We start from the raw sequence: 27016 nt of genomic DNA, 5'->3' as shown, positions 1-27016 counted from the left end.
CGGAGTTTCACCGTGTTAGCCAGGATGGTCTCGATCTTCTGACCTCATGATCCGCCCGCCTCAGCCTCCCAAAGTACTGGGATTACAGGCGTAAGCCACCGTGCCCGGCCTTTTTCTTTTTTCTTTTTTTTTTTGAGACTGAGTTTCATTCATTTTGCCTAGGCTGGAGTGCAATGGCGCAATCTCAGCTCACCGCAGCCTCTGCCTCCTGGGTTCAAGCAATTCTCCTGCCTCAGCCTCCTGAGTAGCTAGGACTACAGGCACGTGCCACCATGCCCAGCTAATTTTTGTATTTTTAGTAGAGACAGGGTTTCACCATATTGGCCAGGCTGGTCTTGAACTCCTGACCTTGTGATCCACCTGCCTTGGCCTCCCAAAGTTCTGGAATTATAGGCGTGAGCCACTGAGCCTGGCCAAGATATTCTTAACATTTCTAAAATTGATAAGTTGTGTTATTGATATATGTTGAATAAAAAAGTAGGACATGGAACAGTATGTATACTACGATCCCATTAATGTAAGAAAAAGTGTATGCGTGTTTGTGCATTGCAGAGGAATCTAGAAGGGTACATCCCAACCTGCTGATAGCAGGGCATAGTAGGGTGGTAGTAGTCATCTGGAAGAATTTGAGGTTTCTTTATTTTTGTGGGTTTTGTGTTTTTTTTTTTTTTTTTTTTTTTGAGGTGAAGTCTTGCTCTGTCACCCAGGCCAAAGTGCAGTGGCGTGATCTAGGCTCACTGCAGCCTTGGCCTCTCGGGTTCAAGTGATTCTCCTGCCTCAACCTCCAGAGTAGCTGGGATTATAGGTGTGTGCCACAACGCCTGGCTAATTTTTGTATTTTCAGTAGAGATGGGGTTTCACCATGTTGGCCAGGCTGGTCTTGAGTCCTGACCTCAAGTGATCCGTCTGTCTAGGCCTCCCAGAGTGCTAGAATTACAGGCGTGAGCCACCACGCCCAGCCAGAATCTGAGTTTTTAATCAGATTGTTGTTTTTGTTGGTATTTATTTTGGTGATAAAGAAATTCTTAACATAGGTGCCTATATAAAAGAAGTTTTTAATATAACAATATATCTGGCTGCCTAGCTCACTTAATAAAGCAAATTCGGTGTTGTTGAATACTTTTCTACCTTCCTATTTTCTCTAAACATTTTGATAAGCCTGCCTTGGGTAAGTTACTAAACTTATGAAAACCTATTTTCTCCTCTATAAAATATCTCTGTGAGGTTATTGTTAAAATTAACAAGATTAGTAAAATACTTAATAAGCAGTGCATTATTACAGCTAGAAAAAAATTAGATGTTACAAATATATGAAGTTCACTTATTCCACTGCTCTGAATAATGCCTGCCTACTCTGTGTCAGGAATCAGATTGAGTGTTAAGGAAACTATGCAGACATGCCGTGGTCCTAGTCCTCAAGGGCCTTGGAGTTCAGTGGCAAAGCAGATATAAAAGTAAGCTAAGTAATAGGAAATAAGTGCAGTCCAGGTTTGCAGGTGCCTGGCATGACACAGGGCACAGAGCAAATGAGTGAAAGTGGCAGAGTCTATCCTGAGGGAAATAGATGTTCCAGTCTTCTTAATTCATCAGCTAATAAACTTTCCTGTTATAGGATATAAATTTATTACTACAACATTATATAAATGGTAAAAGCTCTCAATTTATAAATTGGAAAATTGTTATTTGTGATGTAATAAGCTACTGATATTCTTATCTAAGAATCTTAACATTTTATTTCGGAACTATGATCTAAAAATTTATATTAGGCCCCATCCCAGGAGTATGATGAGATTGAAGCAGAAACAGTTATGGTTGCAAATAACTCCAGAAATACTAATTAGGAATTATCTTCAGCTGATAATTTAGGGGTTATTCTGACACTAATAAAAGAACTAGTAGAAGACCCAGTATAGTTAGCTCTTATTCCATTAAGCCAGATTTTTAAATGTTTTTAAATTTTTCTTTATTATTATTATTAGCGATGAGGTCTTGCTGTATTGACCAGTCTGGTCTTGAATCTTGAACTCCTTGCCTTGAGCAATCCTCCTGCTTCACCCTCCCAAAGTGCTGGGATTGCAGGAATGAGCCACCTTACCCAACCAAGTCAGCTTTTTTTTTTTTTTTTTTTTTTTTTGTCCTGGGTCCAGGCTTACAGATGTGTGTTTTTTTGTTTTTTTAAAAAAGCAACCTAGGCCAGATGTGGTAGCTCATGCCTATAATCTCAGCACTTTGGGAGGCTGAGGCAGGAGGATCACTTAAGGCCAGGAGTTCAAGACCAGCCTGGGCAACATAGTAAGACTCCATCTTCAAAAAAATGAAGAAATTAGCCGAGCATGGTAGTGTGCACCTATAGTCCCAGCTACTCGGGGGACTGAGGTCTAGGCTGTAGTAAGCTGTCATCGTACCACTGCACTTTAGCCTGGGCAACAAAGCGAGACCCTGTCTAAAAAAGAAAAAAGGCCAACCATACAAATAAAACTTTATTTGCAATATTTACTAATAAGATATTTGTAAAAATTCATACATTCTTACTGAATTTTTAAGTAATATAACTCAGTTATGAGTCTTATATGGTTAAAGCACATATAATTATTTTAAATATTTTCCTTATATTCTTGTATTATGTAATGTCATGGTCTTAGTAATTCTTATCTTTTTTGCCTATCTTTTATTCTGAATTAGCAGGAGGGGGAAAAGTTAGGCCTGGTTTAATTTGTGATTTGGAAACTTAATGGGAGTGAGTTTCCTAGTGCCCTATCTGATTTTTGTCCTTTCCTGGTGGCCTCTAGAATTTGTACTTGCTGCAACTTGAACTTATGTTTGTTTTAAAGAGTATTCATACTTTATCATCTCTGTAATATAAATAGCACTGATGATCAAAATAAGCATTTTCCAAGAAGACCTCTCAATAGCTAGATCACTGTTAAGGAAAGCTTTTCAAACAAAATAAGCCGATTGCACTGGGTCTTGAGTCTTAAGATACAGTGCCAGGGAGAGGTTTAGGGTTAGGATGTTCATATAAGCATTTCCAGGAGGAGCTCAGCCGAGAGCACAAAAGTCTCTCCTTCCTCTGGTAAACTACTATGAAAATAACATATGAAGCCCCTGGTAGCAAAGCCCCAGACTTTAGAAAGCCTAGTTAGCCACTAAATCTGTACCAGAAACTCACTGAAACAACTGTCCTGGAAATAAATAAGAATGCTTAAGAGCTAGATGTTTAAATCGAAGCATCTGCAAAAAAGGCAAGTTACCTTTGTAAGGGTCTAAAAATCACATAAATTCAGACCCAAACTGTTTCTGCTAAGTATTTGATTCCTATTGAGGTTCTCCCATGCTGATGTTTGGTACACTGTGGATCCCTAGAAACTCTGGTTGAGTGTGCACCCTCCCTTCCTCCTGTAGACTGAAGGGAGTGTGTGTTCAGTCTGAGCTTCATCCCAGCTGGGGATCCGGGAATCAGGGTTCGGTGTGTAGAGGCGTGAGCAATACCTGTCAGTCTAAGTGGCTGTAAGAAGGTAGTGAGGTGTCTTGATAGGATGCAGGACTGGGTGCTTCATCTAGGGAATATCAAGAATGAGACAGGCAAACAGACTTGAATAGAAACGGAAATCCAAGAGGATAATCTTATAGGCAGAGGAGACTGCCGGAGTTGGGAGAAAGTGTGTTCCCTGGTTTCCTGCACCTTGTTTAGAGGCAGGAGGGCAAAGTATGTTGCCCTTAGGTTGTGCCTCAGTTGTTTGACTTGTTCCCGGTGGAACCGCTGCAGGATTGCTGCACAGACATTTCTAGTACTGTAGTGTGGGGGTGGAGTCCTTGTCAAAATCAGAAGCAGGCATCTGTTTTAGATGTAGTTGATGTTAGCCATATTTTATTGAATATCTCAATATTGGCTGACATGGGCCATTTCTGACGGTTTTTTGGAACACGTAGGCAGATTCTGGATTGTGGGCTGGGAGCAAGTCAGCGAGGGCAGGTGAAGCAGGCAGTGCGCAGGAGAGAGAAGATAACTCCAGGAACTCAGCTCCCGTGCCTAGTTCATCCAGAGAAGCGGAACTTTGGGCGACCCCCCTATACTTGCTGAGAGGGGAGAGATAAGTGTGTGTGCAGTCAGCCAGAGAGCTCTGGCAGTAACAGTGAGAGGTGACCCTGAGGGGAAGGGTGTAGACTGAGACAAGGACAAATGTGGGCCAAGGTGCCTAGTGTAGCCTGCAGAATGAGTTAAAGCCTTCCCTTTTGCTGGCGCCTTCAGAAGTCTGCCACCGGGAGCCCTCAGGGGGCTGGCCCTAGGTTCTCCTATTGCAGTGGTGGTGGGAGGGAGACAGGGCGGGGGCTGTGGCTGAGCTCCCCTCCCTGGCAGGGCCTCTTCCAATCGCGAGGAAGAAAGCAGTTGCTGAACACACCCCCTCCCGGCTCTGCAGCAGAACGGCTGGGCCCTCTGCCTGGCTTGCTCACTCTCGCTCGGCTCCCCCTCCTGCCATCTTCCGTTGCAAAGCATTTCTGGGAGCTGCATGTGGGTGACGCAGCAGCATTGTTCGCAGGCACAGGAAGCCGCGGCTGAGCTGAAGGGCTCGAGAAGGAACCCAGAGCGTTGCACGCTGCTCTCTCTGGGTAGTCTGAAGGGTCAGAGCTGGACTGCCCTGCCCTATGTGCTCTGGGAGATTCCAGAATATTCAAGTAAATCCGGATTTTCCTAGAGGCAGAATATCTAACTCCTTCAGGAGAACTTCCAATACAGAAAACAAAACAAAGACGCTGGGGAAACTTCACCAAGAGCCTCGGCAGCTCCAGAGCGACGGGAAACGAAAGGTCAGGCGGTCGATCGGCAAACCCTTTCTGGTTTGGGGTGCGTGTAACTATAGGGACTTTTGTCTCAGTGAAGAGGCAGAAGAAACTGCCTGCTGCCTGCCGGGCGAGTCCAGGACAATGCTGTTACTTCGTGTTGCCTGAGCCGTCATTGCACTTGTTCCCTCACCTGGTGGGATGTGCTTTTGAATTGGGTTGCTTGGCTTTTGAGAATCCTTTCCCTCTCTGCCCAGGCACCTTCTGTTCTCTTTCCCTTCCTGTGATCTGTAGGGTGTGGGCCTGTGTTTAAATGTTCTCCCGAATGCCTGGAGCCGAGATAGGCGTCAGCCTTTCCCGCACTCCACCCCCGCTCTCCTATCCCAAACCCCCTCTAGTGAAGGGTGGTGGCTTCTTTATATGGTTTCTTGTAGGGCCTCAGCTGGAGTCTGCCTTTTTTGATGAAAGCAGGGCGTGCTTGGTTGAATGGCCCCAGCAAAATAAGGCTTGGAAGGAAATCTGCATTTCCCTCCACACCCACACATACCCCAGTAACTGAGTCCTGTATGTGTGAACAGCTGCCGCCCCCCACACACACACCGACACAGTTTTCTGCCTACCCTTCCCTATTCCCCACAGAAATCTTGCAGGTAGAATTAGACTGCTTTTGGTGAACAGTTAAGTTCCTTTTCTACTCTTAAACAATCGCAGATCTTACTGTGCAGTCTGTTTTGCTGAAAGTGGAAAGTCCCCATTTGTGGACAGCTCAGTTCACTTCAGCAGAGGAAATGGGCAGAGTCCTACTCTTCGGCAGTGCGAAGTGGGGGAGGGGAGCCATGCACTCCCTAGCACACATTTTGAATGGACCTGAATTTTTCACCCTAGGGAGATTAGGAGCCCATACCAGAGCCTTGTCCCACGTGGCACCAGACCCCGCCTCTTCACCCCCACGCTGTATGGTACTAACAGAAAAGGATGCCATAGCAACTTGAAGTAAATAAAACGTCCGCAAATGAGATGAGTTTGGGGGAAGGTGAGAGGCATCTGGAGACTTGGCAAAAGGGGATCTTGGTAGAGGAGCTTCTTGGCTATGAGATAAAGGGTCTTTCTGAGTCCCAACTTTGGGATTTGGAGCAGGAACCTTAAGTTAAGAATGAAAATACATAAAAGTCCTGGTCTCTGGGGTAGAGCACACAGGATTATGAGAACAATTATTAGCAATGGCCCAGAGTTGCTAACCTGTCCAGGATCAGAGTTTAGTATTTGCTGAAACAGTTACCATCCTGTACATACCTAGAGTAGCCAGAAAAGGAATCATGTAACTTGTTTCCCAGATTTGAGTTATTTTGCTGTTGGTGTTGCTTTAGGGCTCATAAGGTCAGAAGAAGAAGGATTTCATTATACTAGAAGATTTGGGCTTCAGGAATTTCTGTCTAAAACAAAAAGATTTGGCCAGTTGTGGTGGCTCACGCCTGTAACCCCAGCACTTTGGGAGGCCGAGGCAAGCAGATCACCTGAGGTCAGGAGTTCGAGACCAGCCTGGCCAACATGGTGAAACCCCATCTCTACTAAAAATACAAAAATTAGCCGGGTATGGTGGCAGGTGCCTGTAATCCCAGCTACTCAGGAGGCTGAAGCAGCAGAATCGTTTGAACCAGGGTGGCAGAGGTTGCAGTGAACGAGATAGCACCACTGCACTCCAGCCTGAGCAACAGAGTGAGACTCCATCTAAAAAAAAAAAAAAAAAAAAAAAAAAAATTGTTCCAAAGTTAACAGTCAACCAGTGTGATTCACTTAAGTGGCATTTTCTCACTGTATCATTGTTCGTAAGTCATTTAAATTTTATTGGTAATGCCATGAGAACTGTTGCCCCTAAGATTGTTTCTTTCCCCATTTAAAGGAATAAAGGCAAATAACAGACTCTGTGGGTGTGTGTGTGAGAGAGAGACAGAGATTTGAGATTGAGATTTCTGTAATCAGCCTTAGAAGAAAAGAGCCCTGGGTTAAATCAGCACATTAGACTGTACCGTTCATCTCATTAATTCTGTATTAGCCAATCATTTTTATGCCACTTGGCTCACATATGAGAAATGAAGGCAATACTTAATTACCTGATAATATTCACTAACTGGTATAAAAAGTGAAGAAGCAACAATAAAGTTTTACTGTCATATGTATGAGAAGCCGTATGAGAAGTAACACTTGTCGCCACAGTAAGTTAGTTGTTTCAGTGTGTTAGTATAATGAGTACACAAGTAAGGGATTGGGAGCAAAGGTGAGTTTGAAGTCCTTTCTGCTCCCCCACCACCACCACCCATCTGTAGAGATGGGTCTTGCTCTGTTTCCCAGGCTGGTCTCTAACTCCTGGCTCAAGTGATCTTCCCACCTCTTACAGGCATGAGCCACTGTGCCCAGCCTCAAAGTTTTCATAATACTGCAGCAGCCTAAGTTTGAGTTTTCTCCTTCACCTTTGATTTATTTGTTTTCCGGTGAGTCTCTGTACGAAGGGCAAATACAGACAGTTGCCACCCTGCCTCCCTTGCTACTCAAGGGTACTGAGGCAGAGTCTGGATGCTGTTCAGGGTGGTTGGCTCTTTGTTCACCCTGCCCTGATTTTTCCTTCTTTCCCCTCCTACCCTTAGATTTTGCTGGAAGAGCTTGCCAACAGCGATCCCAAGTTAGCCCTCACTGGAGTTCCTATAGTACAGTGGCCAAAAAGGGATAAGGTAAGAAACTATGTTGTTTGATTTTTAGGCTGCTTAAGCCTTTCGTTAGTTGATCATTACCATTCTGGGGAAAAAAAGAACAACTAGAGGCAGATGGCTTTTGGTGCATTAATACAAACTGACAGAAAATCATTACACAGTTCTGTTTTGACTTGTAAGTCAGGGTAATTGGCTATCTTTGGAGGTGACTCTCTTAACGGAACTATCAAACTGGGAGGCCTCCCTCCAGATTCAGATGCCAAATTGTGCATTTGTTCATCAAAATGCATCCGCTTCTGTCCTTGTGACCAGTTACTCAGTTATCTTCACAGATACGATTGAAAGCCAGTTAAAATAATTACATAGATATCTAAAAGGAGCACAGGTTTTCTTTGATGTAGTGAGATCATTCTCTCAAAAATCCCCTTACCCTGGACTTTGCAGTATGGAATTGAAAAGAGAAGAAAGGGGCCAGGCATGGTGGCTCAGGCCTGTAATCCCAACACTTTGGGAGGCCGAAGCAGTCGGATTACCTGAGGTCGGGAAGTTGATACCAGCCTGACCAACATGAAGAAACCCTGTCTCTACTAAAAATACAAAATTAGCCAGGCGTGGTGGCACATGCCTGTAATCCCAGCTACTCGGGAGGCTGAGACAGGAGAATGACTTGAACCCGGGAGGCAGAGGTTATAGTGAGCCGAGATCGCGCCATTGCACTTCAGGCTGGGCGACAAGAGCGAAACTGTCTCAAAAAAAAAAAAAGAATAAGAAAGGAATTACTGTCAACTAATGAACTGTCAATTATGAATTTTCATGCCTCTTCAGTTTAGATCCTGTATAATTTTTTTTGCCCATACTGTCCTCTATCAAGGTTACATATTAAATAAATGATAGCATTCTGATCCTGGCCGTGAATTTGGCAAATAAATTAGGCTTCTGTTTGTTGTTCCATAGCTGAAACTTGGAAAGCCATCACATTCCAGGGGTGTTTAGGCAGAATATAAAGGTATGGAGTTGAACAATATATTTAAAGAATCACCTCTTCGTCCCTAGGGGGAGGAGTCCTACTTGGCCTCTGCTTGGCCACAGGGGACTGCCTTAAAACAATTCAGTCATTTCTGGTTTTTGAGTATTTTGTGTCAGAAAAGTGTTTAAGATATGGTAAGAAATTAAAGTAGTAGGAAACATGGTCCTTGTCCTTGAAAAGGTCACCAGCAGGGTAAATACGAATGCTAAGAAATGTGTTGCACACTTAAATATTATTGGAGTGTCTGCTATGTACCAGGTTGTATGCTTAGATTTGGAGTACTAAAGAAATGAGCAAGACTCGTTTCACCCTAAGGTAGTTTACTGTCTTCTTTAGGACTATAATCTGAGCAGTCAGGATGAGGAAATATTGGAGGGCTCCTGGAGTGACTTCGGTACATGGCACTTAACACAGAAAGCTCAGGGAGGGGTGAATCTTAACAGCTCTGCAAAATGAAAGGGAAGCAGCTGAATTAGTAGGCCAAAGGGCTAGGACAAGGGCTGGCAAATTTTTCTGTAAAGGTCAAGATAGTAAATATTTTAGGTTTTGTACGCCACACAGTCACAATTTCTCAGTTCTACCATGGTAGCATGAAAGCAGCCATTGATTGGCCAGGTGTGGTGGCTCACCTGGCACTCTGGGAGGCCAAGGCGGGCGGATCACGAGGTCAGGAGATCGAGACCATCCTGGCTAACATGGTGAAACCCCGTCTCTACTAAAAATACAAAAAAATTTCCTTGGCATGGTGGCGGGCGTCTGTAGTCGCAGCTACTCGGGAGGCTGAGGCAGGAAAATGGCATGAACTCGGGAGGCGGAACTTGCAGTGAGCCAAGATCAAGCCACTATATTCCAGTCTGGGCAACAGAGCGAGACTGTCTCAAAAAAAAAAGCAGCCATTGATAATACACAAGATGAGTTGTGTGTTAATAAAATTTATTCTAGAAACAAGCAGTGGGCAGATCTGCCCGTAGGCCATAGTGGGCCAAGCCCTGGGCTAGGTATGCTACCATGTAATCTTCTACCCTCTCCAGTCTTAAAGCAACCTGATATATTTGACCTCACTGCTTTCTCTTTCCAGCTTAAATTCCCCACTCGGCCAAAGGTGCGGGTTCCTACCATCCCCATTACAAAGCCTCACACTATGAAACCAGCTCCACGGTTAACACCTGTGAGGCCAGCTGCTGCCTCCCCGATTGTGTCAGGAGCCAGACGGAGACGAGTGCGATGTCGAAAATGCAAAGCCTGTGTGCAAGGAGAGTGTGGTGTTTGCCACTACTGCAGAGACATGAAGAAGTTTGGGGGGCCTGGACGCATGAAGCAGTCCTGTGTCCTCCGACAGTGCTTGGCAGTGAGTGATCTGCTGGGTAAAGAATTTGGGGGAGGGGTGGCAGTGCCAAAGGAACTGAAATACATATAGTGTAAAGTTAAAGAGACTTTAGAGTTGGAAAGAAAAGGTTTATACTCTCTTTTTGGCTTTATTTTGTACCCCAGGTTTAGATGGAAGGTATCCAGTACTAAAAATCCAATTTAATCTTTTGGCTTTACCTAATTCCAAACAAGAGACCAGCATTTGAAGGGCAAATCATTGCCTTCTTTCCTCTCTTCAAGTAGATTAGAAAGGACTGGGGAGGCCAAGGATAGGCCAACTGAAAATAAACTAGTCTGTAGTACCCAGGTGGTTGAGTCCTCCTCTTCCCCAGTCATTTTTCCTACCAAAAACCTCCCTTCTCTCCACCCTGCCTCCATGCTTCCAGGTGTTTACTAGATAATTATAGGACCCAAATCTCCCATCTTCAGTTTAAGGGAAACTGAAATGATAAGGATCTGAGTCAGTTCTCTTGGATCCTATCTTTGTCCTCTTGTAGCCCAGACTGCCTCACTCAGTCACATGTTCCCTCTGTGGAGAGGTGGATCAGAATGAAGAGACACAAGACTTTGAGAAGAAACTCATGGAATGCTGTATCTGCAATGAGATTGTTCATCCTGGCTGCCTCCAGGTGAGGAGAGCTATAAGGGGTTCCTTAAGTCTCAGCTAAGGGAGTGAGTGACACAACAGAATGGGACACCTGTCATGGGAGTGCCAGCATCCCTACTGTAGGCCATCACCTCTGTGGCCACATAATGCAGTGGTCTAACATCAACCCTTGATTCATATACATACAATGTGTCAGGCACTGCATTACACCCTGAGGATAGAACAGTACACAAAACACACCCAGTTCCTGTCCTCATGGAGCTTACAATCTGGCCTCTGGACAGTGTATGTAGAGTCCCCAGGCCATAATGGAACTGCATGGTGTGTTTTGCGGTGCCTCGAGCCTTTAGTCATCTCTGATACATACTTCAGTGCACCTCTGGATATTAGTTCCTAAGGGAGAGTGAGGGTAATAGTATCAGGTAACATTTAATGAGTGCTGAGTCTGTATCAGGCTCAGTGCAGAGCTAAATAGCTTTTTAAAAAAAAAAAAAAAAGGTAATAAAAAGTAATAAATTCAGATCTCAGCCTCAGAGATTGAGTCCAGCAATGGGCCTTGTATTCCAAAAGCTCCCCTGGTGATCCGAATTGTGCAGCCTTGTGAAGAACCACTGTTTCCTTGGCCTTCTCAGAAAGTATCAGCTAAAATCATGACTGTCACCTGACAGTGATAATAAGACACTGTCATTCATGAGAAGCAGCCCAATTTCAGAAAGGTTAAAATGTGAAAAGTATACCTTTTATAGATTTTTGGTTTTTTTGAATACTATATAGCAGCAAATCTATAACAGAAACATTAATAGGTCAGTATTTGGAGACATTAAGCATATGTTGAATGAAGAACCGGCTTTTTGTTTTGTTTTGTTTTGTTGTTTTTGAGACATAGCCTTGTTCTGTTGCCCAGGCTAAATAAAGTGCAGTGGCAGGATATCTCCCGGGTTCAAGTGATTCTCCTGCCTCAGCGTCCCTAGTAGTGGGGATTACAGGCACGTGCCACTGCACCCAGCTAATTTTTGTGTTTTTAGTAGAGATGGGGTTTCACCATGTTGGCCAGACCAGTCTCAAACTCCTAACCTCAAGTGATTCACCTGCCTTGGCCTCCAAAAGTGCTGGGATTATAGGTGTGAGCCACTGTGCCTGGCCTGATTCTTAGGATATTTCAACGGCATTACAATCTTTTTTTTTTTTTGGAGAGATAGTCTCACTCTGTTGTCCAGGCTGGAGTATAGTGGTGAGATTTTGGCTCACTGCAGCCTCCATCTCCTGGGTTTAAGCAATTCTTCTGCCTCAACCTCCTGAGTAGCTGGGATTACAGGCATGTACCACCATGCCCATCTAGTTTTGTGTTTAGTGGAGACGGGGTTTCACCATGTTGGCCAGGTTGGTCTTGAACTCCTGGCATCAAGTGATCCTCCCACCTTGGCCTCCCAAAGTGCTGGGATTACAGGCGTCAGCCACTGTGCCCAGCCAGCTTTACAATCTTAAAAGTTTGTTCGATTAATTATAACTTGGTGAAGATTTAAATGGTACATATTACATCTATTAACATACCTCAAACCCATAGAATTGGTGAAATAGGGTATTCCATGATGATGATAATGGCAATACAGAGGGTTTGCCGTATGCCAAGTACTTTGTTAAATTCTTTACACAGTGAATAATTTAATCTTCACCACGACCCTATAAGGTGGGTTTTGTTGTATCCCTGGCAATTATAATGTTGTATCTCTGTGTGTGTTAGTTCCTGAGGGAGAGTGAAGGTAATAATGTCAGCCAACATTTTACAGTGGAGAATACTGAGTCACAGAGACTAGAGCATTAGTCCCTAAACCCAAGCTATCAGAACCTGTGCCCCACTGTCAAGATCAGGTTCAGCACCATTGGCTATTTGGGGCTCGATTGCTCACAGTTTTTCTCCCTTTATGGACCAATGTTATTGATTAGTGAGTAACTCTTCCCAACTGTGTTATTGTTTGATAAAGGAAGCTTGAGAGATGGGCTTTTAAAAACATCTCTGTCTTCCTGTAGATGGATGGAGAGGGGTTGCTTAATGAAGAATTGCCAAATTGCTGGGAATGTCCAAAGTGCTACCAGGAGGACAACTCGGAGAAAGCCCAGGTAAAGGAACCTTATCAGATTTGCACTGTGACAGAAAAGAGGCGTCAAATGTGGGGGATTGATACACTTTTGCCTTTGCAAAAACCATGTTCACATGGTTTCTCTGACCGAGGAGATTATTTTTGTTTGGTTTGGTACGTTTTTTCTTTGGTTAATTTTTAGTATTTTCTTTGTTAGAGTTTGTAGCATTGTTTTTTGTATTACTAAATATTATTCCACTTGGGATCTGTAAATTCCTAAGGTCCTTTTATACTCTGGGGCCCTACAAAGAGAGGAACCACGACTGGGCTATTTGAGGAGAGAAATTAGGTGAGTAGGATTTCTCCTAAGGAATGTTAACTAGAGGGGAGGCAGTGGCCTGAGGCAGCCAGTGAGTGCAGCAGTGTACTTGAGCTTCCAGTTAAGCAGGTTCACATTTTTGTCATCTTCACTTTTGTGGCCTGGCAGAAAGCCCTACCCTGCCCATCCCACATGCCCAAATGTGTCATGCAGAGGCAGCCCCTCCCCCAGAGAGGACCAGTGCGCTATGACCTTGGCCCAAAGGAGCTGAGGTTGCTGACCAGTGGTTGCCAGTAATGTCAGGGCCAAAAGGACTGTAGTTACTCGAGCTGAAAAGGCAAGACGAGCTGTGGACACCTACAGGAGGAGATGGCTTTCCGAGTGCCAGTCTTCCAAGGACCCTTGCACAGGAGCGGGGAAGGGGGCAGAAGGGAATTTTCTTACCTTCTTTTTATTTCTTCCCACTTGGATACTAAGATAGTTGAATTTTTCAATCTATTTGTCTTTGACAAATAGATTTTTGTCAAAGGATTTTTTGACAAATTTTTTCCAGGGCAAGGATTTTTGAAGTTGACTAGGGCCAAAGTTCTCCCAAGTTCTTGAGCTAGTGGCATTTACATGTGTCTTCACTAGTGATGTTGAGTGTTTGCATCTCTGCTGTAGCAGATGTGTTGGCAGATGCTATGTTTTAGTATTATCTTCTAATACATTGGAAAAGGTAGCACCCAAAAGGTGGTAATTTTCTTCCAACCATAATGATCAAAAAATGTAAGGAGGAAAAGAGCAGATACCAGGGTTGTTGCTTAGAGACATAAAATGTCTCCTTGCAAAAAACCTGAACTACTGATATGGTTCCTAGTGGAACATGTTTACTGGGCTTTGTAATAGCATAGTCATAGTGGGCTCTAGGAAAGGACAAGTATCTGGAGAGCACAAATGCCACAGATAAAGTTGAGGGCTCTTGTGGGATTCCTCACCATACTCCTGAGTGAATCTCCCTGTAGCAACCCAGTTTCTCACAGAGGTTCTTGTTCTCTGCTTTATTATTCACGTGGGGGATGGAGTGGAAGATGTAGCCTGGTGGAGTCAAACTTAGACTCTGGTGGAGCTAGAAGCCAGTGGTGTTTACTGCTGTCAGACTCAGGATCTTAGTTCAAATGATATATGTGGGCTTTTTCCACCGTGAAACAGAACGTCTCTTGGGTGAAAGAGGTAAGTCAGAGACACAATTAAAAATGGTCAGGCCAGGTGCAGTGGCTCACACCTATAATTCCAGCACTTTGGGAGGCCAAGGCAGGCGGATCACTTGAGCCTAGGAGTTGGAGACCAGCCTGGGCCGACTCTGAGGGAATGACCCCCTCTCCAACAGTGACCTTTCTTCTCTCTGGTCCCCTGAGAGCAAGGGAGGTCCACCCTGTCTGTTCAGAGGCTTTGAAAGAAAGGAAGCACTGATGTTGCTTTTTTGGGCCTGTTTTGCAGAAGCGGAAAATGGAAGAGAGTGACGAAGAAGCCGTGCAAGCCAAAGTCCTGCGGCCCCTGCGGAGCTGCGATGAGCCTCTCACGCCCCCGCCTCATTCACCTACTTCCATGCTGCAGCTCATCCATGACCCGGTTTCCCCCCGGGGTATGGTGACTCGGTCATCCCCTGGGGCTGGCCCCAGCGACCACCACAGTGCCAGCCGCGATGAGCGCTTCAAACGGCGGCAGTTGCTGCGGCTGCAGGCCACAGAGCGCACCATGGTACGGGAAAAGGAGAACAATCCCAGCGGCAAAAAGGAGCTGTCTGAAGTTGAGAAAGCCAAGATCCGGGGATCGTACCTCACTGTCACGCTACAGAGGCCCACCAAAGAGCTCCACGGGACATCCATTGTGCCCAAGCTGCAGGCCATCACGGCCTCCTCTGCCAACCTTCGCCATTCCCCCCGTGTGCTAGTGCAGCACTGCCCAGCCCGAACCCCCCAGCGTGGGGATGAGGAGGGGCTGGGGGGAGAGGAGGAGGAAGAGGAGGAGGAGGAGGAGGAAGATGACAGTGCAGAGGAGGGGGGTGCAGCCAGGCTGAATGGCCGGGGCAGTTGGGCTCAGGATGGAGACGAAAGCTGGATGCAGCGGGAGGTCTGGATGTCTGTCTTCCGCTACCTCAGCCGCAGAGAACTTTGTGAATGTATGCGAGTGTGCAAGACGTGGTATAAATGGTGAGCAGGGATTCAGGGGGTCAGGAATTAGGGGTATGGGAGTAGGTGGCAGGTTTTCCATATGAGAACAGCATGCACCTTAGCATCTGAAAGCCTGTGGGGTCCTGTGAGGAATGAATTGACCCTTTTTCCCAAACTTTGGGTCCTGTTTAAAGATGTGGGCCAGTTGTGCCCACAGATGTCATTAGGGAACTTTAGCCATTTGCCTCCTGGCCCTGCTCTATACTTTCCCATCTCTCTTTGTTATGGGGAGGGAGACTGATTTGGGGAATAGATTTGTAGTCTGTGCTAAAACTTCAGAGTCTTGCGGGCTGAAAATTTCCTCCTCAAGTCAGCTGAACTCATCACGTGTTGGTTGAGAGCCTGTGATGTTCTGTTCACTCTTCTGGTGCTGATAACACAGATGACCTCACTTAAGCCCCTGACTCAATTACCTTCCCATTCAGTGAGAGAAGTGGGCATGCTTTTCAAGATGAATTTGAAGGTGCTTATATTTTTCTTCAGTTTTAATGCTCATCCCCCCAAACCTGGATCAGAATTCCCTTTTCCAGCAAGCAGAGTCCAGTTTTGAAGCTTCCTTAATGAGAGTTACCGTTTCTTCTTAAGTTGGACAGACACTTGGGGGAAAAAATTCCTAGTGATAATGAACAAGGAGCTTCCCATTGGGCATTGTTGGTTTTTCCTTAAGCTCTGGTATATATTTACTGTAGGAGAGATCCTTTTTATCTGGGTCACACACATCCTATTACAGTAGTGTGGTGTCCTGACCAGTGGCATTCACTCAGGAGCTTTTTAGAAATGTCAACTGTCAGGGCCCTCATAGGCCTCTTAAATCAGAACCTCTTGGGTGGGCCCAGCAGTCTGCTTTAACAAGCCCTCCTCCAGGGGACTCTGATGCATGCTCAGGTTTACAGCAGCAAAATCTACTGTATTGTCAGCAGCTTGCTTCTGCCATAGAAGGTTCATGTGCCACTGGTAAAATTTTTTCAGTCTTTAAATAGACCCTGTTCTTTGCAAACATGAGTTTATTTCCCAAATCTGAATTAATGCATAGTGTATCTAAATTCTCCTTAATATTTCTCTGTATAGGACTAGTGGGACTGCTTGATTCTACCTCTTGGTTTTCAGGGCAAGGCACATCAGATTCCCATTATGTGCTGTCTCTCTTCCCCTGCCAATCAGGCTGGGGGGCAGGGGCTATAAAATATTAAATGGAAGCCAGCATGTTGTGGTTTGTGGCCTGTAGATTTGTAGACTGCAGTGGAAAGCCAAGCCTGTTCCTTTCACTTCTGGTCTGGACTGGCTAGAAAATGTCAGGATAGCACCAAGGCAGAACTTGAGGGTGGGAGAGGACTCTGTAAGCCTGATAAAGAGCCTCTTTCGACCTGATACAGTAATGGGCTGAAGGCAGGGTGAATTGTGGATGTGCTGAGTAGCACCCTGCATTTCAGGCAGCTGCGAGTGACTGACAAGGGACAGAATGGAGCAGCCTTCTTAGCTTTAGACAGTAAGAAGTCTAGAAACTTTAAGAGGCTCCCTTATATACACTTCAGCAGGAATCATGCCATTTTAATGCAGATAAAGGGATTATAGACTGTTGCTTGCTGTGTGTCCATAACAACTGTTATGTTCTCAAACACTCCAGAATAAATCAGGGTAAAGTGGTCAAGTTATATACTATCAATATACAGGTTTGCAAAGCATCTAGTTGTTGTAGAGCCCAAGGCAATTTTTTTGCCTATTCTGTGAGGCAAAAAATTGTAAGGTGTGATCCCTGTACACTTGTAGAGGAACGCAGGGAGAATGAGCCTTAGGTGCTCTGCTTTACCCAGAAGCCATCAGCAGCCTGTGATGGGAGCTCCACTGATGGTATATCAAGTTAATGAAGGCAAGTTCTCTTCCTTTCTATCACAGGTGCTGCGACAAGAGACTTTGGACAAAAATTGACTTGAGTAGGTGTAAGGCCATTGTGCCCCAGGCCCTCAGTGGCATCATCAAGAGGCAGCCAGTCAGCCTTGACCTCAGTTGGACCAACATCTCTAAAAAGCAACTGACATGGCTTGTCAATAGGCTGCCAGGTAAGTGACCAGCCCTGCCACTGTCTTTCCAGGGGCCCAGAAGGAGCAGGCAAGAAAAGTTGCATTATTGGCCGTGCTTCTTAGCATCACTTGAGGGCAGTGTAGGGCAGCAGTCCCATGCCATTGTTGCTTAGCAAGAGATTTACCCAGGGCCATCTTAAGTGCCAGTCTCCAAGGCAGCACTCTGGACTGACAGGCCAATCACTGCAGTGGACAGCAAGGAGAATGGAATCAGTGTTGCTGCCAGCCCTGCATTTCTCCTCAGCATAACCACTAAGGGGGAAATTCGAGTCAGATGTTACTTTGGTCAGCTCCTTATAAGCCCTTGTTCTCTTCAGCATTTTGAGCTCTTGAAAAGACAGGAAGTCATTCCTTCTTGTATTGCTCTGGTGGGAACTAAGCAATCAATTTACCACTAAAGCTAGAAGATGTAGTATAGGATACCGTGGAAATCTTTGAGCTGGATAACTAAAAGATTAGACATAGTCCTTCTCTCCTATTAGACTGGAAGTCTGTTCACTTTGCTCAGATCGTTACAGCTCTGAGTATGCTGGGAAACAGTGTATTATTACGTGTCTCATTCCATCCGTTGCAGGACTGAAAGACCTCCTCCTAGCAGGCTGCTCCTGGTCTGCAGTCTCTGCCCTCAGCACCTCCAGCTGCCCCCTTCTCAGGACCCTTGATCTTCGGTGGGCAGTAGGAATCAAGGACCCTCAAATTCGGGACTTGCTTACTCCACCGGCTGATAAACCAGGTATGCTCTGGGCCTGACTTCTTGGTGCTTGTCTTGGGGTAGCTTTGTCTTCCAAACAGACCTCGTCCTCAGAAGCTAAGGTAGTCTCAGAAATGATGCTGTGGAAGAATAGAAGAGCACAAAATGAAAACAGAATGATGGACTATGTACAAGAATAGGGTAACTATAAGCAGATAACTACCTACAAACAATGGAGTAAGTCCATTTTGTGAGTCGGTGGAGTTTAGGGCCCAGAGAGTGTAAGCCTGAAAAAGTCTGAGAAGGCTTTATGGTTGAGGTGGAGTCAAAAGCTATTTGCATGATGGTCTAGAAAAGTGTGGTGGTATTGGAAGGGGAGGAGCATTCTGCACATAGCCTTTTGCTGTGTGCATGAGGCATAATCTAGCAGCTTGAGAAGAAAGAAAACTTGTCTGGTTTCCTAGAAACTGCCCACACAGTGCTCACACCCTGAAGGCAGGGCTGGGTGTGGGCAGTTCTACTTAACCCCTTCCAGGGGCCCTGGCCAGCAAGTAGCTGTTGCTGCCTGGAGCCTTGAAGCTGGATTAGAGAATTGAGAGTTTTGATCTAGACTCTTGTCTTGCCTGTGCAGGTCAGGACAATCGCAGCAAGCTCCGGAACATGACTGACTTCCGGCTGGCAGGCCTTGACATCACAGATGCCACGCTTCGCCTCATCATTCGCCACATGCCCCTCCTGTCTCGACTCGACCTCAGTCACTGCAGCCACCTTACAGATCAGTCCTCCAATCTACTCACCGCTGTTGGGTCTTCCACTCGCTACTCTCTCACAGAGCTCAATATGGCAGGTATGCCACTACTATTGTTCATAAGCAGCAGTGCCCCCTGCCTCCAGCTCTCCCTGGAACTTGATCAGTAAACCAGAATGACCTTGGGCCTGTTCATTGACTCACATTAGCTCCATTAGCTCATTTCTTCACATCTGGACAAGGACATGGATTTCTGTCCCGTTTTTAACTTGATGGGGGACTGAGGCCTTGCGTAGTTAAGTTGGTTGCCTGTGTGCACAGCCAACATCCAGCTGGAGTTTGGTCAACCTTGCAGCCCTTGTGCTTGTTGTCAGATGGTGATGGGAGTGAGGCAGCAGGGTCCCTTTAGAGGTGCTGATGGCACTTCTGGTCTCTGAGCCAGGGAGTTGTGGGACAAAGAGGGCTTTTGTTTAGCATTTTGAAGGAAAGACAGCTACGGGAATTGAATGGCAGAGGAAGGTTGTGTGTATTTGAGCATTGTCATTATGTCCACTTTTCCGACAGGTTGCAATAAATTGACAGACCAGACCCTGATCTACCTACGGCGCATTGCCAACGTCACCTTGATCGACCTTCGAGGATGCAAGCAGATCACTCGAAAAGCCTGCGAGCACTTCATCTCAGACTTGTCCATCAACAGCCTCTACTGCCTGTCTGACGAGAAGCTGATACAGAAGATCAGCTAAGACACACCCAGCCCAGACTCAACAGGAAACCGATCTTCCCCTGACTCCCCACCGAGGAGAACCTCTCCTCGACCCTGCACGGGCTCTGAGGCCAGCATCACACTCCCTCTCTGCTCTCCTGTCCCTTGAGCCCTTCCTCTACAGGCGGGGCAGAGAGGGTGGTGGACACCAGGCTTACCTGCCTGCTCCTCTCCCTCCTAAGGAAAAGGGAGTAGCAGATTGATCTGAGGGGAAAGCACAGGCTGTGCTGTCGAGGTGCCTGCTCGCTTACTCGCCTGCCAGGAGACCGGGCTCTCAGTTTGGGGTGTTTGTGCAACCTTCATCTGCACTGGGCCCTGTGCCCCTCCTCCTCACCCATGGTCCCCAGCAGTGCCTGGTTCTGAGCAAACTCCCAGGGAAGAAAGCGGCCCTGTCTCCACGGCCAGGTTCTCCTTGTGGTGTCCAGTGCGCGTCTCTCCTCCATCACACTCTCCCGGCTTACGCAGGAGGGGCCAGCAGCCCCAGGAGTTCCAGACCCGTGCCGATCACACTGGTGCTGTTGAGATGTCCCAAACCTCACGTCCTTAACTGTGCTCTCCCTCCTTTCCTCTCCCTTGAGCTTGTTTCTGCCCAGCACTCGTGCTCATTCACATAATTAGGTTTCCCACCCCAGCCTACCCGACTTCCTTGCTAGTCTCTATGAGGTCCTTATTGCACTTATTGGGGTTGAAGCTCTTCAGAGGAGCTGGAACTGTCTACCCCAGGGACACACCCATTTCGTTGCTACCCAAGTGGATTCTGAGACAGGCACCATCTCCTTGTTCCCCCTCTCTCTTTTGCCTCCCACTGACTGCCGTTTTCCATGTGTCTTCATTCTGCCTGAAGAAGGCTTTCCCAGGATGCACGTCCTCAGAGGGAGCAGCCTATCTCCCCCAAGCTGGAGGCGGCAGAGGACTGGGGCAAGCCCCAACCTGCCTCCCAGCCAGGCTCCTCCAGGCCTCTGGTTTAGCAGAGCCCCCTGAGCCTAGGCCTGTGTCTAGCCCCAGTGGCTCACTGACCTTTCAGGGCAGCCAGGGGGTCCTGCTTAGAAGCCAGTCACCTGCCCTCTGCCTGCAGCCATGGAAGGGGGTGTGCATGTGCCTCTGTGTGTGTGGCTGAGTGTATTCTGCGCGTGTATGTGGAGGGAGGGAGGGAGGGGAGCATGGTGTCTCCCGCTCCACCGCCCTTTGTCGAGCCCCATCAGCTGCCCCCTTTTACTTTGCATTGAACGGCCTGTCCAAAGATCCTCTCTCTAGGGCAGCAGAGAGCTTTTTGCACTTTAAAAAAAAGAAAGAAAGAAAGGTCGGAATTTCTTTTGGGTCAATATTTTTAAGTGTGTGAGGAGATGCTCAGTAGCAGCAGCCTATGGCAAGAGCTTATAAATGACTGATGCAAATTTGCACTCTGCTCCCCCTCTGTAAGGATACTGATAGCACAACCTCTTCTTCCCCCCACCGCCCCGCCTTCTGGTCCTCCAACCCGGTCCCTTTCTGTCCCTCTTCCTGTAGCCCAGTCTCAGGCTTTCCTCCTCCTGAAGCCCTACAGAGGTAGGGAATGGAGCCCAGGCACCAGGGGTCTGAAGTGTGAGCCACCCAGAAGAGAGACGCCAACTGCACCCTTGCCACTTCCAAAGCAATAGAGGCAGAGGGGTCCCCTCTGCCACCTAGCCCAGTTTTGACCCTGGCATTAACTGGCCGTCTTAGAAGAAACTGGGTCCTGGTAGGGGGTGGCATTTTGTCTGTTTCTTCCAATCTGCTGAATCTTTTGGCTGCACCTTACAAACAGCAGTCTGCTCCCATGACCCTTTGCCCATTTCCATTGGTCTCCAGGCCCCAGTAATCTGGGGTTGAAACTTTGAGGAAATGCCAGTGACTTATTCCAGAGTGCCTCAGTTAGGGGAACTTCTCTGTAAAGAACCCTGGGTATTGAGCAAAAACCTTATTATTGTTAATGACCTATAATTGGAAGCTTCCTGCCTTTTTCTTTGGTTGCTCCTGTGGAAAATACTGAAAAGATTACTTTGTTTTATTTTGTTGTCTTTTTATAAAAGGGGAGGTGGAGAGACCCCTTCAGAGCAGGGATTGTGCCGGGAGAGTGCCTCTGACTTTGGGACATTTCATCCACAGAAATTTCCAAGCCAATGGTTTCTTTTGGGTTTTGGTTTTTATGTTTGTTTTTGGGGGTTTGGAAAAACATGCATTTTTACCGTGCACGTAAATTGGTCAGCAGAAAAGGGAGCCCAGAAGAGGCAGCAGATGGACCATGCCCTTGCTGGGTTTTCCTTTTCTTTGGGACTGAGGGGAAATGGTTTTTAGAGGTGAGGGTTGGTCCATGTGGAGGAAAGAAGTGTCTCTGTTGGGGGACAGAGGAACCTGGGGAGTCCATCGCATGTCCTACAATCTGCTCTTAGACACGGCCTTGCCAGGAGAGCCTGCCCTCAGACTGCAGGACCAGAACCCCTGCCTCCATCTTTCCAAGCACCGGGGCGAAAAACCACAAAGGAAAGGAAGAAAATTTATATATATATAATATAAAATCACTTGGTGATTAAAAAAATAACTGCTCCATAAATAAAACTCCTAAAGTCACTTATGTTTAAAGGGTTTGGTTGTGTTTTTTGTTTTTCGGAGAAATATTGTAAATATATATTTTTTTGTTGCTGATTTAGAGTCAATCTCCAATGTTGTGCTAAAAAGTTTAAATTAAATGTAAGCATTAAGGGGATAAGTCTTATGCTATCTCAGTTGACACATTGAGGTTATTTTGGGCCAGGGAAGGAGGAAGCTAGTTGGACTTTGTTTTGTTTTCTAAAAGTTCTCCACTATTGGTTTTAGAGAGAGCAAGGACATCTTTCCTCTGACACGTGGGAATGGGTGATATTTGTGTAATAAAATTTTTAAAAGACAAAAAAAGAAATAGCCTCCAATGGGAAATATTTTAATTTAGGTTTTGTTTTTGTTTGGGGGTTTTTTGTTTTTTTTAAAAAAAATAAAAAGGCTTTAAAAACAAAAACTAAACCTTTTCTGCTTCGGTGTGTGCGTGTGAGCAAGTAAGTCAGAAGGCTAAGGCCAAGGAGCCCTTGCTTCACCTCTTAGTGGCAGTAGCAGAACTGGGGGGCATCTGTACTGCTTAGATTTCCTTAGCTTATTTTTTAAACACCAAAAAGCAGCACTTGATTCTAGAAACACAATGCTTGCTTCATCAAGGTGAACTTTTTTTTTTTTTTTTTTTTTTTGAGATGGAGTCTCGCTCTGTCACCCAGGCTGGAGTACAGTGACACAATCTAGGCTCACTGCAGCCTCTGCCTCCCGGATTCAAGCGATTCTTCTGCCTCAGCCTCTGGAGTAGCTGAGATGACAGGCACTCACCATCATGTCCAGCTAATTTGTATGTGTGTGTTTTTGTAGAGATGGGGTTTCATCATGTTGGCCAGGCTGGTCTTGAACTCCTGACCTCAGGTGATCCGCCCACCTCCGCCTCCCAGAGTGCTGGGATTACCGGCATGATCCACCACGCCCAGCCCCAAGGTGAACTTTTTAATGGATGTGAACATTTTAAGTGTGAGATTATCTGACATTCTCCCACCCAAAAAGGCAGAGTAGCCCCACAGAGGCACCCAGTGGTGCACTCCTTAGAATGGGCTGGGGCATCTCTAATCTTTCATCCCCACAACTGCCAAGCCATCAGCCAGGGCCATCTCCATCTGCTAAAGCTGCAGAAAAGTCCCTGAGCAGGGTCTGGCCCACGCAGGCTGTGACCAGCGTGTCTCCTACCTCATCCTACTGCTTCTCGTGACCCAGCATGTTGAGTCCAAGTTAGTCTTTATGTGCGCCAGATGCTGCCAAAGAACTGCCTCCCTTACCTGACTGCTGAGTCTCAGGAGGGCTGCAGTCCCATCTGGGAGAGGCTAAGCAGGCTTCCATCACTGCCTCCAAAGGAATCTGGGGATCTCTGCCCATCCTGCTCCCCAAACTGATTAGTAAAGGACCGTCTCCGATTCTGGAGCACAGTCTAGAAGTGGACAAGAGTGTTGCACAATGGGCTGATTTAATGTTGGTTTCTCCAAGGATGGATATGGATGTGGCCATGTTTGGATGTTTCCAGGGAAGGAAGAGTGTCAGTTTTGCCCCTAAATATCTCAGAAATGCATCTGCCTCTTACTAATCTCATCCCTGCCACCCTAGTGGAAGCCACCACCGTCTAGAACCTCAACGACAGGAAAAGCCCCAAGGGCCCTGGTCCAACCCCGTCCTCCATGTTGGTAGCCAGACATTTATCTTAAAAGATTGATTTGGCTGGGCACAATGGCTCAAGCCTGTAATCCCAGCACTTTGGGAGGCCGAGATGGGCGGATCACGAGGTCAGGAGATCGAGACCATCCTGGCGAACACGGTGAAACCCCGTCTCTACTAAAAAGTACAAAAAAACTAGCCGGGCGAGGTGGCGGGCGCCTGTAGTCCCAGCTACTCGGGAGGCTGAGGCAGGAGAATGGCGTAAACCCGGGAGGTGGAGCTTGCAGTGAGCTGAGATCCGGCCACTGCACTCCAGCCTGGGTGACAGAGCGAGACCCCGTCTCAAAAAAAAAAAAAAAAGAAAAAAAAAGAAAAGCAAGATTCCATCCCCCCCCGCCAAGAAGAAGATTGATTTGATTACTTCCCTCCCCTGCTTAAAACCCTTCATTGTGTTCATCTCAGGATAAAGTCTGAATGTGGCATGTAATGTGGCCCATGAAGCTGCCAGGCCCTCAGGCTTCATTGCCCACCATTTGTCCCTCCTCTTCCTCTCCACTCATAGCCAACTTTTCAATTAACACCATCTCTGGGTCTTTGTATGTCCTGTTCACTCTACCTGGTATACCTTACTCAGTTTACCTATTACTTTCTCTGGGAAACCATCTCCTCCTCTACTCCAGACTGGATCAGGCCAGGCACAGTGACTACCACTTTGGGAGTCCAAGGTGGGAGGGGCGCTTGAGGCCAGGAGTTCAAGACCAGCCTGGTCAACATGGCAAAACCCTCTTCACAAAAACACACGGGCAGGCACAGTGGCTCACACCTGTAATCCCAGCACTACGGGAGGCCAAAGCGTGTGGATCATCTGAGGTCAGGAGTTCGAGACCAGCCTGACCAACATGGTGAAAGCCCGTCTCTACTAATAATACAAAAATTAGCCGAGCGTGGTGGCGTGTGCCTGTAATCCCAGCTACTCGAGAGGCTAAGGCAGGAGAATTGCTTGAACCCGGGAGGTAGAGGTTGCAGTGAGCTAAGATCGCACCACTGCACTCCAGCCTGGGTGACAGAGCGACACTCAAAAAAAATAAACCTTAGCCAGACAAGGTGGCATGTGCCTGTATTCCCACCTACTCAGGAGGTTGAGGCAGGAGAATCACCTTACCCTGGAAGGTTAACGCTGTAGTGAGCCATGATTGTGCCACTGCACTCCAGCCTGGGTGACAGAGTTGAGACCCTGTCTCAAAAAAAGACCAGTCTATTCACCATCTTTCCAGGCCACAACTCTCAGAGCCCAGGTCTAGAAGGAAAATCTCAGTGTTGACACCCAAGTATGTGCAGGAAACTGAGGGCAGGAGGCCCCAGAGGCCAGGGACACCTGAATTTCCCCTGTCAATGCTGTCATCCAGCCTCTGCCTCCCCCTCCGCACCCACCCCAATCCAATGGGCAGGGAGTTCTACCTCCCCAGAGCATGCCATAGGATAGCAGGCAGAGAGACAGGGAGAGAAACACACCTTGAAAGACCCAGAAGAGGAAAGGCAAAGAGGTAGAGAGAAACGGAGAGAAAAGAGACCATGGAGGAAGCCGGGAAGACATAAATGAGGCCCAAGATACTCTAGTGTGACAGTGGCCACTCGGCGGGTCGTCTCCCCAGCCCAACGCTTCACACATTGTTTTGTTTTGTTTTGTTTTGTTTTGAGACGGAGTCTCACTCTGTTGTCCAGACTGTGATGCAGTGGTGTGATCTCGGCTCACTGTAACCTCCGCCTCCCGGGTTCAAGCGATTCTTCTGCCTCAGCCTCCTGAGTAACTGGGAGTACAGGCGACCGCCACCACGCCCAGCTAATTTTTGTATTTTTAGTAGAGATGGGGTTTCGCCATGTTGGCCAGGCTAGTCTTGAACTCCTGACCTCAGGTGATCAGCCCTCCTCGGCCTCCCAAAGTGCTGGGATTACAAGCGTGAGCCACCGCGACCGGCCCCCTTCACACATCTTATCTCAGTTAATCCTCAAAACAATCCAGTGAGGCCACACGGGAACGCCCTTTGTACTGATGAAAAAGACCCTGCTCTGAGAAGTTAGTAACTTGCCTAGGGCACCCAGCCGGGTTCCTAGAAGGTGGCACTGGGATCCTACCCCCAAGTCTTTCCTACCCCACCCCTCGACACATGGCAAGTACCAGCGGCCACAACGTGGGCCCAGTGGGAGCGACGAGACCGTAAGTCGGACACTCAAGCCAGTTGGGAGCGTCAAGGCGCAAAGCGGCTCTGGGAACAGGCTGCTCGGCGGCTCCGGGGCGCATGCGCGCTGGGCAAGGCTCCTGGCAGGCCGGGCGGGGCTCTGGGTTGAGGATGAGGGCGGGGGCGGGGGTTCGGGGACTGGGCCGGGCCTGGCAGCTCGCTGGGGCCCAGTCTAGGCAAAAACTCCGACGCGGAAGAGGACCTTGGATCCGGGGGCAGTGCGGGGACTGTGTGAACTTTCCAGAGAGTTCCAGGAGGAGGCGCTGCTCGTGGGAGGCGGGTCGAGAGGAGCTAGGGGTCTTGAAGCCCTGCCATCGTTGGTGGGCTGGCGCCTGCGGGCTGACAGCCACTGCCCAAGGTCCCTGCCCTCTGCAGGAAAGCGCGAAGGGCCCGGGGGTCCTGGTGATGTTGGAGCCTCCCGGATAACCAGGGCCCTTTTTCCCTCAGGGCCTTTGCATCTACTGTTCCGCATACCTGAAAAGCTCTTCTCTCTGCCCCTAAAACAACTGCTTCCCTCCCACCCTCTGGCTCTGACAAAAACGCCCTGAGTTTTCCCTGACTTCACCTGAGGAGGCTCTTGAGTCTTAGAACTTGTCGCGTGCCTCATAGGGATGTTCCCGCTTTGGATGAGATCAGCTGGGCTCTGCAGTGCCCTGCACATAAGAGAACCCAATACCTGTCAGCGGCTGTTATCACCTATGGTTTGCCCATAAGCTCCCCGCCCGTGTCTTCCCGTGTTGGATCCGCAAGGCCAAGCACAGGTGTCTGGCATGTAGTAGGAGCTCAACAAATACTGTCAAATAATCAAGTGAATGAATCAACTCCCAGCATCCCAGCCAGAGCCTTACACTTTCTGGGGACCCGACATCAGAGGAGTGGCTGTCCATGTTGGGGAAGAGTGTCCCCAGATCAATCTGGCACACACCTGCTGAGGTCAAGGAAGCCCCGAGGTCACCCTCCTGCTCTGCAAAGCCCAGGCTGGAGGCGGAGAAAAGAGGTCTCAGCAGGACAAAACTCTCACTCCTGGGCCTTGGCACATGCCACTTCCAACCTGCTCACGCACACAATGTCATGTTCAAGACTTTACCCAACCCTCCCCGACCTTCTCCCGAGTGCCCTCACTTCCTCTTTTTTTTTTTTTTTTTTTTTTTTTTTGAGACGGAGTCTCGC

At 47.4% G+C, this 27016-nt stretch overlaps 1 protein-coding gene across 7 annotated transcripts in view; it reads left to right on the top strand.

The window, feature by feature from the left end:
* Positions 1-21969, top strand: part of KDM2A (lysine demethylase 2A) — a 150030-nt gene extending 128061 nt beyond the window's left edge. For 6 of the 7 annotated variants that reach the window (XM_007968880.3, XM_073013035.1, XM_073012997.1 and 3 more), the window contains 9 exons: positions 7422-7505; positions 9590-9859; positions 10377-10508; positions 12515-12604; positions 14363-15075; positions 16990-17153; positions 17749-17907; positions 18497-18712; positions 19178-21969. In XM_007968880.3, the coding sequence (XP_007967071.1) occupies positions 7422-7505; positions 9590-9859; positions 10377-10508; positions 12515-12604; positions 14363-15075; positions 16990-17153; positions 17749-17907; positions 18497-18712; positions 19178-19359 (2010 nt within the window). In that variant the 3' untranslated portion in view covers positions 19360-21969. Of the gene's footprint in view, positions 1-2628; positions 4807-7421; positions 7506-9589; positions 9860-10376; positions 10509-12514; positions 12605-14362; positions 15076-16989; positions 17154-17748; positions 17908-18496; positions 18713-19177 lie in introns of those variants that run through there. The other variant, XM_007969034.3, reaches the window with a different exon arrangement.
* The last annotated feature ends 5047 nt before the right edge of the window (positions 21970-27016 follow it).

Source organism: Chlorocebus sabaeus, chromosome 1 (genome assembly GCF_047675955.1).
Source record: "Chlorocebus sabaeus isolate Y175 chromosome 1, mChlSab1.0.hap1, whole genome shotgun sequence".
Lineage (NCBI taxonomy): Eukaryota > Metazoa > Chordata > Mammalia > Primates > Cercopithecidae > Chlorocebus > Chlorocebus sabaeus.
The sequence above is the reverse complement of the archived record's forward strand: the minus strand, read 5'-3'. Positions and strand labels throughout refer to the sequence as shown.